Source organism: Mobula hypostoma, chromosome 19 (assembly GCF_963921235.1).
Source record: "Mobula hypostoma chromosome 19, sMobHyp1.1, whole genome shotgun sequence".
NCBI classification, from domain to species: domain Eukaryota; kingdom Metazoa; phylum Chordata; class Chondrichthyes; order Myliobatiformes; family Myliobatidae; genus Mobula; species Mobula hypostoma.
In genome coordinates, this window is record NC_086115.1 from 37,752,812 (window position 1) to 37,771,245 (window position 18,434).

Here is an 18,434-nt window from a genome sequence, read left to right on the forward strand (position 1 = left end):
TGACATCCCTTACAAAATGATATGGGCTTCTTACTATGCTTCAAATAAAATTGTCTTGCCAATGCTATTGGTGGGGGTGGGGAAATATTCAACAGTTAAACCCATGTAGTCTTTTGGTAGATTGCCAGAATCCCCTTGATCCACGGGGCCTTGCTGCGAGAGGTTGAATCAGTTCTACTAACTGCGACTTTGTAATTGCTTCTCAGAAGTAATTGGCAAAGATGTTTAAAGCTGAGAGCGGATGCTCATTAAGCAGAATGTGCAGGTTCCTTGTGTGGTAAAGTTCTCTAAAGGTCAGGTGCAAAGTTTCAGCCGGCATTACTCAGGCAAGTGAACATCCCAATATTGCACCACATAATCCAGTGTGGGTACTCAACATTGTTCCCTCTAAGCTGTACGGGTGTGTGGCCACGCAGTAACTGAAATGCTCCTACGCACATAGCCTTTGTTACTGCGCAACAGGAACTTTCTTTTATATAAGGTTAATATAATTTTGAAATTCTGCTAATATAATTGTGAAATACCCTGTAATTAATTGTGTTGATAAATATAACCCATAAATTTTCTAAATAATAAACAGAACATTTTATAGCTTCAGCATATTTACATTATCAGTGTTTCAAGTTACAACACCATTACAAATTGTAACAGCAAACTCAGAAGGGAAGTCAGTAGCTCATTGAATGCTGATGCTAAGGTTAAAAGTTTATGAAACTTGCAAGATTTTCTTTGCTTTACTGTATTTCATTATACTTTTCAATTAATAAAATCAAAAGCATGCGATTTTTCAAATTTCATTCTAAATATTCATAGTATGTATATTACAAAAAAACAGCTTTTAAAGTGTCACACAGTTTTCCAGCAGTGTATTTAGAAAAAAATACCCAGCTCAGAGCAATGGTTGGTTCGTGCAGCTGTATTTAAAGAAAAAGATCCTGCTCAGTCCGTGCAGTTGTTTAAAAAAAAAATTAGTTCAAACGGTGCTCAAGTGAAATGGGTTAAGACTGAGGTGCAGTGTATGATTTAGCCAATGGCCTCCTCCATCCTTGCCACTGCTTGAGGAACATTGCACTGCATCTGACATCTGAAAATCCTTCATAGCTTGTTGGCCAGATCAGGAGAATGTCCTTTTGGGGCTGTTCCAGCATCGTTCCTTGTTTAGTCCAAGAGTCCACCTCAGTAAGCTTGCTCCACATATTCATTTACCCCTCTTTTATTTTTCTCAGCTTCCTCCTTATGCAATGCTAATAGCCATCCCAGGCTTCTCTTTCTAATATGAGGCAATTTGCAGATACAGTATTCCCCTCTGACACAGCACTGCACTAAATCTGGTGACCTATACTTTGACTCTAAGGATCCCTTCTGGATATTGCTGCTGCCTTCAGAAATTTCTCTTAAGGGCTCTCAGGAATGTGGGAGAAATATCATGCAATGTGGTACTGAGACTGTGTTTATCTAGATCTCAACCCAAGCAAAGATGGCTAGATGTTGTACTTAATCCTATGGAAAAACTTGAGTAGGCCCAATCCACTTTTCTACCCCATATTCTATGTTCTTCAAGGATTTATTCAAACAATTTATCAAGCATTCCAGCGCTCAAATTCCAAATTTCAAGCAGCCACTTTTCTTAATGGTTCCTCCTGTCGTCTTTGATTCTTTCTCAAACATCTTTAAACCGTGCCTGGTGACTACCAACTTTTAAGCCATATATTATAATCAAATCTGGTAGCATATTTAGAAGTAAAAATGCCCTTAAATAATGGCTTAGAATGCTTTTTTTAAACTAAAGAAATTCTCAACTTGGGTTTTTTAGATCCTTATTTTTAACTGATCTCCATTCAAATACAGACACAATTTCTTTGTGCTTAGAGCACTATTTTCAGCTCAATAAATTGAAAAGCCCTTAGAACAGTAGAGCAAAGTATAGGCCCTTCATCCCATGATGTTGTGCCAATCTTGTAACCTACCCTAAGATCAATTTAACCTTTCCTTCCTACACAGCCCTCCATCTTTTTTCATCCACGTACCTCTCTCAGGGTCTCTTCAATATCACAGTGTATCTGCCTCTACCACCATCCCAGCAGTGGTTCTGTGTACCTACCACTCTCTGTGTAGTTTTTAAAAAATATACCTACCTCTATGCCTCCCCATGCTTTCCTGCAGTCACCTTTAAAAGTATGTTAGCCTTTGCCTTTCTGGGAGGTGGGGTTGGTGGGGAAGGCTCTGTCAATGCTGCTTATGCACCTCTATTAAGTCTCCTCTCATCCTCCTTCACTACAAACAGAAAAGGTCTTGCTCGCTCAAACTTTCCTCATAAACCATGCTCTCTAATCCGGGCAGCATCCTAGTAAATTTCTGCAGGCTCTAAAGCTTTCACATCATGCCTGTAATGAAATGTGAAATTGTTGTACTGTGCAAATGTCCTAGACCCATTTATATATCTAGTGCGCTAAGACTTTTGAATAGTACTCTATTTGTCAATGTGGAGTGGAGAGTGAGTTTGTAAAGCTGGCGGGAGCAAAGGATGTTGGGAATGGTGAGGGTGGAGCACCACAGGAAGGGTGTGGGACAGGTGGCGGAGAAGGAGTGCACCAGCAGAGGCAGGAGTATGGCGCGGGTGCAGATACACCCAGCCCTGGACATCAAGCATGGTGATTTGATGCCAAACAATTGGTTTATTAATCATTTGCAGAATGTCTCTCGGTGCTTCCTGCTTCCTGCTCCCTCCCCTCTCCCTGCCCGCATCTCACTGTCAGTCCACAATAGAGACCCGTATTATCATCACTCACATGTGTCATGAAACTTGCTTTTTGCTGCAGCAGCAGTACAGTACAATACATAAAATCATTACAGTACTGTGCAAAAGTCTTGGGTAACCTGGATATATGTGCCTAAGACTTTCGCACAGTACTGTGTGTGTGAAGGCAGTTAAGGATGCAAAGTGATGTCAAATGGCATAAAATGACATCAGAGTTTAATTGTACCTGGCTATGAGACGCAAAACAACAGTGAGGGTGGAATAACTGGAGGCTGGAGGCCTCTTTTCTTTCAGTTAAAGGGCCTGTTGCCATGTGAACCTCTACCAAGGAGTCTGAAGCTTCACAGTTCTGGATTGATATCTTTAATGTTTCCGTTTGTTGCTGCTTACACCATTTGCAGTACTTATATTCTGTGCTGCCACCACAATACCTCGTCAACAATTGACTGTTTCTCCCTGAATTTCGAACTCCATTCCTGCACCCGTTCACGCATAAGGTACCTCTGACTCTTCAAGTTCCATATCCCCTCCCAGAATCATCATTGTTCTCCACTACCTGAATAACTGCACTCTGCAATGAAAAGAAATGCTGGAGAAAAAGCTTGTTCTACCGTGGGTTCCATGCATGTAGTAAGTTGTAGCCTCCTCATCAGAAATGATCATTTACAGTGGGCTAAGCTGAGAGATAACAAGGGCAACGTTATCCTGGAGCTCCTAGCATGATAGCCAACACAACATTGTGAGGGGATGGTACTGCTTCACAAGCCCGATCGATTACTTTGAAGAAGTGACAAGCAAATAGATGAAGGTAAAGCAGTGGATGTGGTGTTTATGGATTTTAGTAAGGCATTCGACAAGGTTCCCTGTGACGTGCTCGTTCAGAAAGTCAGGAGGCATGAGATCCAGGGAAACTTGGCTGTGTTGTTTCAGAAATGGCTTGCCCACAGTAGGCAGCGGGTGGTAGTAGATAAAGCACACTCGGCCTGGACGTCAGTAACTAGTGATGTTCCGCATGGGACACCCTGCTCTTTCTGATTTATTGTTTTATATATGACTTGGATAAGGAATTGGAAGGATCAGTTAGTAGGTTTTTAGGTGACACAAATGTTGGTAGTGTTGTGGATAATGTATAAGGTTGTAAGTTACAATGGGGTATTGAAAAGATGCAGAGCGGGGCTGAGAGTACCAGATGCTCAATCTTGAAAAGTGTGAAGTTATACCCCTTGGAAGGTTAAACTTGAAGGCAGAGTACGAGGTTAATGGAAGGATTCTTAGTGTGGAGGAACAGTGGCATATTGAGGTCCCTGCCCACAGATTTCTCAAAGTTACTGCGCGAATTGATAGGGTGGTTAAAGAGGCATAAAGTGCAGTGGCCTTCATTAATTGGGAGAATAATGTTGCAGCTCTATAAAACTTGGGTTAGACCATACGTAGAGTATTGTGTTCAGTGCTGGTTGTCTCATTATAGAAAGGACGTGGAAGTTTTAGAGAGGTTGCAGAGGAGAGCAAGCTGGGCTTTTTTTTTTCTTTTTGGAGTGAAGAAGAAAGAGAGGTGACTTGATAAAAGTGTAAAAGATGATGAGAGGCACAGATAGATTAGACAGACAGTACCTTTCTTCCCCAGAATGGGAATGGCTAATACAAAAGGACATAATTTTAAGGTGATTGGAGGAAAGTAAAGGGGGACTGTCAGCAGTTGTAAAGGGTGGTGATAGAGGTGAATTAGATTAGAGAGATTTAAGAGACTCTTCGGAAGTCTCATGGATGAAAGGAAAATGGAGGGCTATGTGGGAGAGAAGGGTTAGATTGATCTTGTAGGTTAAAAGATTGGCACAACATTGTGGGCCAAAGGGCCTGTACTGTGCTGTATGTTCTACGTATGCACCTTACTTGGCGCTTTATTGGAGCAATTTGGATAAAATTAGTTACTAATCTACTAACTTATAAATTTGAGTAGTTATCCAGACAAATCAAAAGTGGTCATCAATATTGAATGCATAACTGATTTTAGCTAAGTGAAGATTTCCATTTTCAATGAAAGTTCCTTCAAATCTGTAGATGCTTTCCGAGAAATGTATTTTTTTTAAAAAGGAGCATTAAAGAAAATTTCAAATACTGACGAGAGACTTGAACTTGTCAGATAGAAGGTTGTCCTTGTAATCTGATAAAGAACAAAATTTTGAGCATATTTGATCACTGGCATGAGGAATAATATCTGTTTCGATTTGATTTATTCACATCATCAATCATTTTCCACATGCAATGCACAGTGCATGTGAATATCAGAGAAGTTGACATTGATGGGTTTAAAAGGTGAGGGTGTGGAGCAATGAACAGTCACATTTAATTAGGTTTCATTTGAGTCATTTATTTGATACTGCTCGCTAAAATTTAACCTTTTTCCTTCTATCAGGATTAAAAGGATTTATTTAATTCTGCTGTTGGCTTAGTTGGTAAAGACACCACCCAACATAACTTTAAGCAACGCACAGGAAGGTTCAAGTTCAAGCACTGGTTTGCTCTGTTAGCTCACGCATGGGAACCTTGGCCTTCTCTAACCCCGGGCCAAGAAGAGCGAAGTTAAACTTCTGATCACAAGCCTGCTCATACTTCCATTATTACTCAGTGACAATTGCGGCTTTGAAGCAAAATTGATCATATTTTGCTCAATCCTTAATAGTACATGATCAGTTAATTGTTTAAGAAAGGCTATCATGCAGCCCAAAAGCTGAATTTTCTGACTTCTATCCCCTTCCTTTCTAGTCCTGATGAAGGGTCATGGCCTGAAACATTGACTGTTTACTCCCTTCCATAAATGCTGCCTTGATTCCTTAAGGTTGTTATAGTTGGCAGTGTGTGAGGTGGGGGGGGGGCGCGGGGTACCTATTAAATGCTCACAATGGCACGCATCTCAAATAGCCTCCGACAACTAAACCAGCTCTTGGCCTTCATGTGTGGCTCCTAAGCCCAGTGGGACCATTTTTACTGACAGGAAAAGGGGCAAAGATGGGTTGCTGGCACTTTAAAACCATTTGCTTTGGGCAGATTGGGCTTATCAGCCATGGTTGGCAGCTCATCCAGGAGAAGGAAAACTCTGATCTCAAACATCCACTGCCTTGCAGCTATACCCACTCATGGGGAAGGCTACAGGAGTAAACGCCAAGGAAAAATCTCGAGCTGGAGGCCCTAAGGCAGGCCTACGTTGAGTTCAACGCTGACTGGCAACTCCTGCGACGCCACTTGTGCCAGGCTATATCACTTTCTGCTGTTCCTTTAGATTCATCAGCTGTGTGGAGAAGGGGAGCCAGCTACATAGTAACAGCTTGCTCTCAACGTTGTGCTGTCCTGGTTAGCGTACTGGCTTGCTTATCACATAGACAGCTGCTACGCAACATCCATGGTCAACTCTGACCAATAGAGAGCCTCAAGATGCTGCCTGACCTGCTGAATTCCTGCCGCATTTTGTGCGTGTTGGTCTGGATTTGCAGCATCTGCAGAATCTGTTGTGTTGAGGATGTTACCTTTTCAATATTGTCCCAATGTGACCAATCTAGTCTTTAGACATTGCGTAACTGGTGCCTGTGCCTACGCCTACGTACTATATATCATTTTGAAGCTTCGTAATGTACTGATTGCATTTCTTTTAATTTGGAGAACAGTTGTTGATGTACTTCACAAGACGTCAATGTTAGTGCAGAGAGGTGTCTGAACTATTTTTGGGAAAGCAAATTTTAAATTTAATCATCAATGAAAAGTTTAAAGAAGAACCCTTTACCTTCATCATAAATAGTTTAAAACCTATTTTAAATTGCATTTTGATCTTGAAAAGTGTGAATCCACCACTGACATTATATATTTTATTTTCTGATGCAGAGAGTAACAAAACTCTAAATGAGCATCTTGGATCTCCTGAGGAACGTCTCGCACTCCACGTTTTGCGTCAGCAAGGACTTGTACCAGAGCATGTGGAAATGAGGACATTGTACAGCACCTTTCAACCCAACCTTTCACAGGTAACCCTTCAGTCTGATATCAAACCAACAATAGTTTTGGAGTGAGTCATTAACTTGGGCTACTTTGGAAAAGCAGGCCCAGAGAGAGCATTTCTCAAAACAAAAACTCAGAAGCAATGAGTGTGAATGTAACCCTTCACTGATAGGGACACCTGACAATGAAATTTCTTTAATTAATGATCTTCAAAAGAAATGGGCAGGACTGTTGAAGCATAAAATGGTTTTCCATATTGGATCATTGAGACTTGACCTAAATAGAGTGGATGGGGAGAGGATGTTTCCAGTTTAGATTATGAAGACACGTAGTCCCCTTTTATTGTCATTTAGTAATGCATGCGTTAAGAAATGATACATTATTTCCTCCAGTGTGATATCACAAAATACTGGATAAACCAAGACTGAAAAAAACTGACAAAACCACATAACTATACATATAGTTACAACAGTGCACAATACCGTAACTTGATGAAGAAAGTCCGTGAGCACAGTAAAGTTCAAAGTTTCTCAAATGTCCCACATCTCACGCAGACGGGAGAAGGAAGAAAAACTCTCACTGCCATGTCATACCACAATCCGACTCTGAGTCATCCGAAAACTTCGAGCTCTGATCAGCTCTCTGACACCGAGTACTGAGCGCCATATCTGTCCGAACGATTCGACCTCTTTCTCGGTCGCCAAAAGCAGGCAAGGCCGGGGATTTTGAGGCCTACCCTCCGAAAGACTCCCGACCACATAGTAACGACAGCAGCGGACAGGCGTTTCAGAAATTTCTCCAGGTGTTCCTCTGTGATTTCACGTCCATTCTCCATCAATTCAGAATTGTTCACGGCCCCTATTTAACAGATACGACGTCATTTTTCACCGGAGAGCTGCGCAGTTGTGGGAAAGCCTAGGACCTGAGTGCATAGACTCAGAATACACGGATATCTCTTTAGAACATGGATTCCCAACCTGGGGTCCTTGCTTAGTCCATGGCATAAAAAAGGTGGGGAACCCCTGCTTCAGAACATAGATGAAGAGGCATTCCTTTAGCTAGAGGGTGCTGAATCTGTGGAATTTATTAGAAAAGACAGCCGTAGAGGTCAAGTCATTGGGTACATTTAAAGCAGAGGTTTATAGGTAATTGATTAGTAAGGGCATCAAAGGTTATGGGGAGAAGGCAGGAGAATGGGGTTGAGAGGGAAAATATATCCGCCATGAATGATGGGGTAAATAGCCTAATTCTATGTCTCAACACACATCAAAGTTGCTGGTGAACCCAGCAAGCCAGGCAGCATCTCTAGGAAGAGGTACAGTCGACGTTTCAGGCCGAGACCCTTCGTCAGGACAGGAGGGTCTCGGCCTGAAACATCGACTGTACCTCTTCCTAGAGATGCTGCCTGGCCTGCTGCGTTCACCAGCAACTTTGATGTGTGTTGCTTGAATTTCCAGCATCTGCAGAATTCCTCGTGTTTGTAATTCTATGTCATATGGTTTTTGCATTTTTTTCCCGCTTGCATATTTCTAATCTTTTCAAATACAATAACAAACATTCTTTATAGCTTATGCAAGTGAAATGGGTAAAGAAAGTACACTGCAGGTCTGTAGAAAGTACAAACCTTGGCAGCAGAGCAGGATGGGTACATCTGAAAATCAGAATTAAAATCAAACGCTGGAATTGCCTACTGACCAAAGATTTTTTGCCTAAAATATTGCTTTTTCGCCTCCTGCAGATACTGCCTGAATATTAAGTGATTGCAACATTTTCTGTTTTTAAGATCGTGTAGTTGTACTGACAATGTTCTTCAGGGTGGATGAGTGTATGTGATGCCCTTGGGGAAAGAATAAAATGGGTAGAGTCTTAGTTTAATTGTTTTGCTGTGAGTGGAGTCTGTGATGCTTGGCTTTGAGTACGTTGGGTAGAGAAACCAGTAATGCGGTACCTTCATAGTCACTATTTCATAAATCAGTTGATTATTGCATATGGTTCTGAACACTATCTTTCAGAAAACCTGTTAACCTTGAAGAGCTTAGAGGAGGATTATCTACAAGTTACACCAGAATTACAGAATTTGAATTTGAGCACCTAATAATAATAAAGGACTTTAATCAAAAGTACTCTTCAGTACTTTGGCCTACTAAATATCTTAAAGGGCTCCAAAGAGAAGAAAATGGTGGTTAGAAGGCCATTGATACCAGCCCAATGTATATGGTTAATATAATTGCGAAATGTCCTTCGAAAACTAATGATTTAAGGAAATGAGTCAATATCTCCCACTAAAGACCATCTTTGTTCCAGAAATCACTTTTGTAGTGTTGTACAGCCTGTAGCCATCAATATTCCATTTCTGTGGCTCATAAACATCTGAATATTTCGAAGAGCCAAAGGAACATTAAAAAAGTGATCTCATGAGCAAGGAACTGGGTGGATAGAACTGATCTCAAATTCAAGATGCTGTGAGAAAATCTTAAACTAAAGCTATCAGAATTGTTTTCTGCCATGCAGATCTCGAAGATTCAAAGGTGCAATTTAATGTCAGAGAAGGGTATGCAATGTACATCCTGAAATGCTTTTTCTTCACAAACATCCATGAAAACAGAGGAGTGCCCCAAAGAATGAATGACAGTTAAATGTTGGAACCCCAAAGTCCACCCCGCCCCAGCTCCCCTCCCTCCCGCTCATAAGCGGCAGCAAGCAACAATCCCCCCTCCTCCCACCAGCAAACAGAAGCATCAGCATTCACCACCGAGCACTCAAGCGTAAGCAAAGCAATAGCAAAGACACAGACTTGCAATTACCCCAAAGACTTCATGTTTCACCCAGTATACAACAGACCACAGGCTCTCTCTTTCCCTAATAAGGGAGAAAGTGTTGTCTCCGTTTTCCCAGCAAACAGGGAGACATAACAAATAACTCACTGGTTTATGATGTTAAAAGTCCATTACGTCGCTTTTTATGAGCTCTGTGCCGGAAGATCTCAAAGATCCCGGGTCTCCGGGCACACAGCTGTAGATATCCCAACTCCCCCAATGACACACGGATCTCCTGCTGTGACACCGACCTCAATCCGCCCGTCTCCAGAGCCCTGAGATCCTAGACTTCCAAATCTGAGCTGAACAACAGCCAGTTATGAAACCCAGAGAGTGGGTCTTTTGATAAACCAGATATTTGCAAGTAGTGCTTTCTCACGTTGAAGAGGAGGTTGCCCAGGCATTGACGGGACAGGTTTTAAGGGTAGCAGAATGGCAATCATTGATATCCAGTCCTGAAAATCATCTAGAATCAGTAGGAATAAGTTATCCATTTTGGATAAGTTGAGGGAATTATCATCTTTGCATATCCTGCCATATATTGTGCTTCTGGGATAATGTCCTTTGGGTCCCTTGCAACAAAATGCATGGGAGAAAATAGTGAAATAGGCTGTTTTTGATGCAGGGCAATGTGCTTGAAGGTCATTAGCAGTTAATACCCTTCTTCTTGAATAAGGAACCAAGGACTGGCTGAGCAGTAGAATTAGGAATGCAAATGTACAGACTTGAGAAGTTGCAGTTCAACCATGCATTATATCTCCGTAGGCAATCTATGGATGAAAAGATATGTATGATTTTTTTTAAAAAGTGAACTTTGACAGGTTTGAAACAAATTTTGATGAACTAGAGAAAAGCCAGAAATGCATATGGAAGTGACTAAAAGCCTTGCATTGACTGGCATGCTATTAATTAAGTTTAATAGAGTGATGAGCTGTTACCAAATCAGTGGAGTACCAATCCAAAGCTGTTGTGCTGAAATTTTCCATTTCCTGGTTCAGCCTACACTTTGCGCCTTGTCACAAGTAGAACTAGGAAGCATTTGGTCTCTGACGTCTCTGTGTAGAGGTATCCTAAATACTAAGCTATCTTGAAAATGATGTACCCTTCAGCCATCAAGGGTGAATAAGTGTACTAAGCAGAGGAGAATTAAAATAGAACACTACTTTTTTAAGCTGTGACTGCAGATAAAGGAACATAGATCACATTAACCAAGTGGTTGTTGTTATAGATCAGCATCCTAGGTTATGTGAGTTTAAAACTTGGTGCCAAATTGTGACTCTGAATTAACTGAACCAAGTGATTTATCACCTTGACAAGAAAAAAAACTCACTACTATCCTTCAAAAAAGGGAACATAATAGTTATGGTCTGCATGAAACTAAGAAACGGAAGGTTTTTGATTCCATGGGCATTTTAGAAATATAATTCTGCTTTCCCTATGTCACCCACAATACATTTTCAAATAGATCTGTTTCACCCTAATTAAGTTTACTTATTCATCCAACAAGTAGGTATGTTTGTAATTTGGATGACAGAAAATTTGTAGAATGGATCTTGGTGATTGTAGGGATGACTTACAGCAGACTGAAAAGCTTGTGCATATGGACATTAAGAAAGAGGATGTGCTGGAGCTTTTGGAAAGCATCAAGTTGGATAAGTCTCAGAGACCGGATGAGATGTACCCCAACTACTGTGGGAGGTGAGGGAGGAGATTGCTGAGCCTCTGGCAATGATCTTTGCATCATCAATGGGGACGGGAGAGATTCCGGAGGATTGGAGGGTTGCAGATGTTGTTCCCTTTTTCAAGAAAGAAAATAGAGATAGCCCAGGAAATTATAGACCAGTGAGTCTTATTTCAGTGGTTGGTAAGTTGATGGAAAAGATCTTAAGAGGCAGGGTTTATGAACATTCAGAGAGGTATAATATGATTAGGAATAGTCAGCGTGACTTTGTCAAAAGCAGGTCATGCCTTACAAGCCTGATGGAATTTTTTGAGGATGTGACTAAACACATTGATGAAGGTAGAGCAGTAGATGTTGTGCATATGGATTTAAGCAAGGCATTTGATAAGGTACCCCATGCAAGGCTTATTGAGAAAGTAAGGAGGCATGGGATCCAAGGGGACATTGCTTTGTGGTTCCAGAACTGGCTTGCCTACAGAAGGCAAAGAGTGGTTGTAGGTGTTGTAGATGAGTCATATTCTGCATGGAGGTTGATGACCAGTGGTGTGCTTCAGGGATCTGTTCTGCGACCCCCTACTCTTCGTCATTTTTATAAATGACCTAGATAAGGAAGTGGAGGGATGGGTTAGTAAACTTGCTGATGACACAAAGGTTGGGGGTGTTGTGGATAGTGTAGAGGGCTGTCAGAGGTTACAGCGGGACATTGATAGGATGCAAAACTGGGCTGAGAAATGGCAGATGGAATTCAACCCAGATAAGTGTGAGGTGGTTCATTTTGGTAGGTCAAATATGATGGCAGAATATAGTATTAATGGTAAGACTTTTGGCATTGTGGAGGATCAGAGGGATCTTGGGGTCTGAGTCCATAGAACACTCAAAGCTACAGCACAGGTTGACTCTGTGGTTAAGAAAGCATATGGTGCATTGGCCTTCATCAATCATGGCATTAAGTTCAGGAGCCGAGAGGTAATGTTGCAGCTATATAATACTCTGTTCAGACCCCACTTGGAGTACTGTGCTCAGTTCTGGTCACCTCACTACAGGAAGGATGTGGAAACTATAGAAGGGGTGCAGAGGAAATTTACAAGGATGTTGCCTGGATTAGGGAGCATGCTTTATGAGAATAGATTGAATGAACTCGGCCTTTTCTCCTTGCAGCAGCGGAGGATGAGAGGTGAGCTGATAGAGCTGTACAAGATGATGAGAGGCATTGATCGTGTGGATAGTCAGAGGCTTTCTCCCAGGGCTGAAATGGCTAACACGAGAGGGCACAGTTTTAAGGTGCTTGGAAGTAGGTATGGTGATGGAAACAAATACGATAGGGTCTTATAAGAGAGTTCGGATAGGTACATGGAGCTTAGAAAAATAGAAGGTTATGGGTAACCTAAGGTACCTTCTAAGTAAGTACATGTTCAGCACAGCTTTGTGGGCTGAGGGGCCTGTATTGTGCTGTGGGTTTTCTATGTTCTGTGTTCTAATGTTGATCATTAGACCAAGAGGAACCAAATGGCTTTACCATCTGATAGTGATCAGGTACTGTAGTGGAACACAAGCTCTGGCCTATGCCCGTCCAGATTAGTACATACCTGATATGCATTTTTAATTATATTCAGTCCTGTCAAAATAAGCAGCCTCATAATACTTGAGTTTTCCAAATTGTTATCCAGTGTTTGTTTCTTCCCATATTTTATGTATTGATTTTCTCATACTGTGCTATCTCTTGCATTAGGGAAAGCTTCAGATGTGGGTTGACATTTTCCCAAAGAGTTTGGGACCACCTGGGCCACCTTTTGACATTATACCTCGAAAGCCCAAAAAGTAAGTATGGATTATATTAATCACCTCTCTACATTAGTATGTGCTGATGCAAGCTCTCAGTAAGACTTCACTGAACATCAGTTCCATTTCTCTGCTGATGCTACCTGACCTACTTGGTGGTTCCAGCAATTTTATTTCGGATTTCCAGTATCCACAGCTTTACTTTTCAATTTTCATAATATGCTGCTTGGTCTATGTGAACCATCTTCTGACTTGACAAAAATTACCTCAGCGCACTCATTTAACTAATAAGCCATCTGTTTAGCCGATGGGCCATAAGCAAAATGTGTTGTGCTTATTGCATTTTGTTTTATTGGCTTGATATAGGGTAATATTAGTGGTGAGACATGCTAACACATCAGTGTATGCCAAAATATATCAACATGATATTTGTTTAAGTGTGTAATCCTTGCAGATGGCTGGTTAATGGATTCTTTGTTGTGTAATGGTCATTCAGAGCCCTGTAGTTACCAAGAAAAACTGACACAAGAGCATCGGTAATCTGAAACAAATAACAATTGTCCCAATTATCTTTTCTGAGTGATTGTTTAATGGTCTAGTTTAAACATTTCACTAATTTTCCTGCAGACTTTACATCTAATTGCAGACTTGGCATCATTGCCTCTTACGAATAAATTTGGCAATGGCTTCTAGTTCTTACTGTTACTTAATGACATTTTCCCCATATAAATGTCAGGTGATATTTGAAGTGGTTTTGATTATGATCCTTCTCACTGTTAAGTTGCTTGCTAGCCTGATTGCCATGAGGCAACAGAGTAATAATAATACTGGAAGTATTATTGCAAATAATACTAGAAGTAGACTTTAAAAAATAGAATAGTGTGAACATTCACATTTTGAGCACAGGAATCATTTAGTCCAATATTAATGTCTGAGCTTGGTATCAAATTCCACATTGTTATTTCAGGAGATGTTTGTACCAACAAGTTTTAAATGACTTAATGCATTGAGTAAAAAAAAAGTTATGCTGTATTCTCATGTTTTTTTTTGTATCCCCTTCAACCTGTTTCTCAACTTCTTTATCCTGTACCTTGAATAATTATTTGAAGGAAAATTGTCTAATCCTAGCTATTCATGCTTTGCCTTTCAATGCCTTGTCACTATCTGTACTTCACTCAGGTATTTCCTTCGCTGTGTAATATGGAATACCAGCGATGTTCTTCTGGATGAAAAAAGCATTACTGGAGAAGAGATGAGTGATATCTATGTTAAAGGGTAAGTAAGTTATTCCTTAACTGGTGTAAAAAAAAATATAGTTTTGCTTGTATCTAAAGTCCAGACATGACCTCAATGCTTGAATTGTTAGTCTTATTTGCTATCTGCTGCAGCCCTGCTCTCTATCATACCAACAGTGAAAGTAAAGTGGAGTTCATGTGCAGGCCAATCGAGACCCCAGGGGAGTTGCTGGTATTTGGAATATTACTTTTACGGATGGTCTGATGAAAGACCTATGGAACTTGGGCCTTGAAAGGCTCATGACCTTGCTGACAATTTCTTTGCCATCAGAAGTTCAGAAATGCTGCAGGTGGGAGTTGTGGGCATGAGTTTAACGTGATTTTTCATTTCCTTTATGGTATCTCTGAATAAAAGGACACTCTGTTGAACACCACTGATAAAATGTCTTTTTATTTAAACTGAAAATATGTTGCTCATGTTTTCTTTTATTGATTCAGTGCTTGTAATCTCTGACTGCCCTGCCGGATGTCCTGCTTTCAATCAGATCATCTGTTTGAAGCAAAATTGAGGGGCAGAATAACAGAGCAAATGGAAAAGCCCTTAGACCCACAACAATGTTGAACTAATGACACCAAGTGATCAACTAAACAAATCACTTCTGCCGAAACAATGTCCATATCTTTCCATTTCAAGTGCCTATCTTAAGGCTTTGAATGCCCTTTCACGTTTGCCTCCACCACCAACCCTGGCAGCACATTCTAGATGCCTACCACTTCATTTTTATAAAAAAGAACACTTCCCCACACATCTCCTTTGAACTTACCCCCTCACCTTAAATACGTGCTGTCTGGTAATAGACATTTCAACCCTGGAGAAAAGATGTTGGCTGTCTACTCTGGTCATTATAAATCTCTGTCAGATTTCCCCTCGTCTTCCACCGCTCCAGAAAAATCGACCCAAGTTTGTCCTCCTGTCCTTGTGGAGGCTTTGGAGAGGGTGCAGAGGAGGTTTACCAGGGTGATGCCCGGATTAGGGAGCATGTGCTACGTCTTTCCTATAATGGGGCAATTAGACCAAATGCAAAACCATCAGACGTGGCCTAACTAAAGTTTTGTAAAGCTGCAAATTCCATATGTTTGAACTCATTTCCTTGACTAAGCATACCAAATATCATCTTTACCACCCCAACAATATGTGTAGCCTCTTCTAGGGAGCTGTGGACTTGGACCCCCAAGATTCCACTGCACATCAAAACTGTCAGGTATCTTGCCGTTAATGGTGTACTGGCTCTTACACTGGATCTTCCAAAGTGCAACAGGGCCACCGTTTAAATTCTCCGAACAGTGGAAGTGCCTTGCATTAAGACCTTGCAATTAGGCCATTGTTTTCTAATTTGCCCATAAATTTTGGCCTTTAGAATCCTGTCCAGTAACTACTTGATCACTAATGTGAAACTCGTCAGTTTATGGTTTCCAGGACTTTTTCCATTTTTCCTTTGGAAAAATAGAGCAACACTAGCTACTCACCAGTTCTGTGGGACCTTCCCTGTGGCTAGAGAGCATCAAAGTATTGGTCCAGACCCCAACAATCTCAATAACCTGGGGTATATCCCATCAGGCCCTGGAGACTTATTGACCTCAATATCTTTAAGAGACCCAATACTACTACTTACTTTATCTGAAAATGCCCTAGCAAATTAGCACACTCCGCATTTATCTCCCTATCCTCCATGCCCTTCTCCTGGGTAAATATTGATGCAAAGTACTCATTTAGGACTATACCTTTAACCTTGAGTGGTCCTAACCACTTCCCAAGTTTTCCTTTTATTTTTGATACTTTGGGGTTCTCTTTAATCCTATTTGCCAATGGCATTTCATGGCCCCTCTTGGCTTTCCTAATTCCCTTCTTGATTTGTCCTTTGGCTTTTTTTCTAATCCTTTGGACTGCACTTTGATTTCCCACAATGACAGACACACGAAAGCAGTTGTTAGTGATTAAAATGTGCTTCAGTTAATTTAAGCTGAACCATCCGATTTGATTTTTTGTGCAATTCTGAACATCTGGAAATATCAGTATTTGTGACTTCAGTCAAAGTGATTTGTTCAGTGAGACTGATTCAATGACATTGGAATGCATACTCATTAATATTGTGAAGGTTCAAGGCAAATCATTATGGATCAGTACTACAGTGGGTCAAGATACTTCTATGATGTTTCTCAATCCAGGTCCCAAATATTTGCATTATGCCAGCTGCCCCTAATTGGAGCCATAACTTCATCTCAATCTGAATTTGCAGGATGTGAAAAAGGAATATATAAGTACATGGAACACATTATTTGACCTTAATGATGCATACCTGTCCCGCTATCTGCCATGTTGCTCTGGTTTCCTCCTTGATCCATCTCTGAAGATGCTCAGTCGTGTATATTGATAGCAACTTGCTATCTAGAACAGAACAAGAATATTTGTCTGGTCGATGGGGGCCAAGTCTTGCAACAAAATTTACAGTAGTCATATTGTGGGCTTAATCCAAGGAATGCACTATGGCCACTGTTGCACTATTGCTGAGCAATACCTAGTTTAGTTTGGATGGCCCAGTCTATCTCCTTTCTCTGAACAGAAACATCTGGTGAGGTGCTCACCCCATTAGTCATCCTTCACTAGCTTCATTATATACTTGGATGTTTAATGGTCTCCTATTTGTATGTCGAGGATTATATCAAACTGTTTGTGCTCAGTGTATTCACTTCTTTGAAGTGGAAAGGAAGATTTGTGCCCAAAAAACTTCCAATGATAAATTTACTCACTCTGCCAGCCAGTTTCTCACCCCCACCTCCTCCACCCACCCACCCACCAACCCCATCGCATGGTTTCACCTATCACAAGCTAGCTTGTACTCCATCCTCTCCTCCGAACTTTTGATTCTGGCTTCTTCCCCTTTCCTTTCCAGTCCTGATGAAGAGTTCTGGCCCCAAATATTGACTGTTCATTTCCCTCCATAAATGATACCTGACTTTTATGTGTTATTTGCTCTGGATTCCCAGCAGCTGCAGAATTTCTTGTGTTTTCTCTACCAGGTTTCAGCTTCCAATTTTATCCCATCATTGGTTGCGAGATGCCTTGCAAGACATTGACTTGCACCAGATAGTCATTGATAGATAATATCTGCTTTAGCCAATGTAGATTGTTAAAGGAGCACACACACACAAAATGCTGGAGGAACACAGCAGGCCAGGCAGCATCTGCGGAAAAGAGTACTTTTCAGTCCTGCTGAAGAGTCTCGGCCTGAAATGTCAACTGTACTCTTTTCCATAGATGCTGCCTGGCCTGTTGAATTCCTCCAGCTTTCCGGATGTGTTGCTTGGATTTCCAGCATCAGCAGATTTTCTCTTGTTTTATATTGTCAAAGGTAATTTTTTTTTTAAAAACAATGAAATCAGCCTTTCAAAACATTCTAAATGCAGTTTGAGAGAGCTTTTGCTAAATGTTTGAGCATCCCAGATATTGTGTAGCAACATGACACATCCAGGAACAGATTATGTATTTTCTTTTCAAAAGTCATTAAATAATTTCCTTTCCATCCTGCCCCATTTCCCCCTTATTAGCTCCCCTATTTCCCAAAACGTATATATAATCAATGTACAGCTTGTTTTCACTCACCCATAATGGGTACAGTTTTTTTTAAACCTAGGAAGTGAATATGTAACATATACACTCCATGACTTGGAATATATAAGATGTGGAATAGATAAAACTTGATGAATGAAGAACTTCAAATTCTAGCAAAAGAATCTGCTGATTGTACACTACTGTGTGACCCTGTTGCAAGAAATACTTTTGACTTGTAATAGAAGAACTAACAGTACTTGCAACTGGGATACAGCTAGCTAAATATTTCAATATATCTGTTTGCATTGATATAAAACACTGTGGTACACTGTCCAAGGAAATCATTAACAATTTAAGAATATTGTTTTTGACAGGAAGAGTTATGTTCTTGGTTAGAATTTAAGTGGCTAATTATGTGAAATGTATTTTCAGCCATACCTCCATTTTACCCTTGTTCCTTGACTAATTTCCCTTCAAGCTTTCATTTTGATATTATTCGAGAAAATTTTAGCCATTGCAAATAAAAGCAGGAAGTGCTTAGCAGACCAGGTAGCATCCACGGACAGGG

General features: G+C 40.8%; 1 protein-coding gene across 1 annotated transcript in view; it reads left to right on the forward strand.

The window, feature by feature from the left end:
* LOC134358974 (myoferlin-like) overlaps window positions 1-18,434 on the forward strand; it is a 272,012-nt gene that overhangs the window by 196,092 nt on the left and 57,486 nt on the right. Inside the window, exons 46-48 of the mRNA XM_063071715.1 lie at window positions 6,632-6,771; window positions 12,972-13,060; window positions 14,201-14,296. Of these exons, the coding sequence (XP_062927785.1) occupies window positions 6,632-6,771; window positions 12,972-13,060; window positions 14,201-14,296 (325 nt within the window). The remainder of the gene's footprint in view (window positions 1-6,631; window positions 6,772-12,971; window positions 13,061-14,200; window positions 14,297-18,434) is intronic.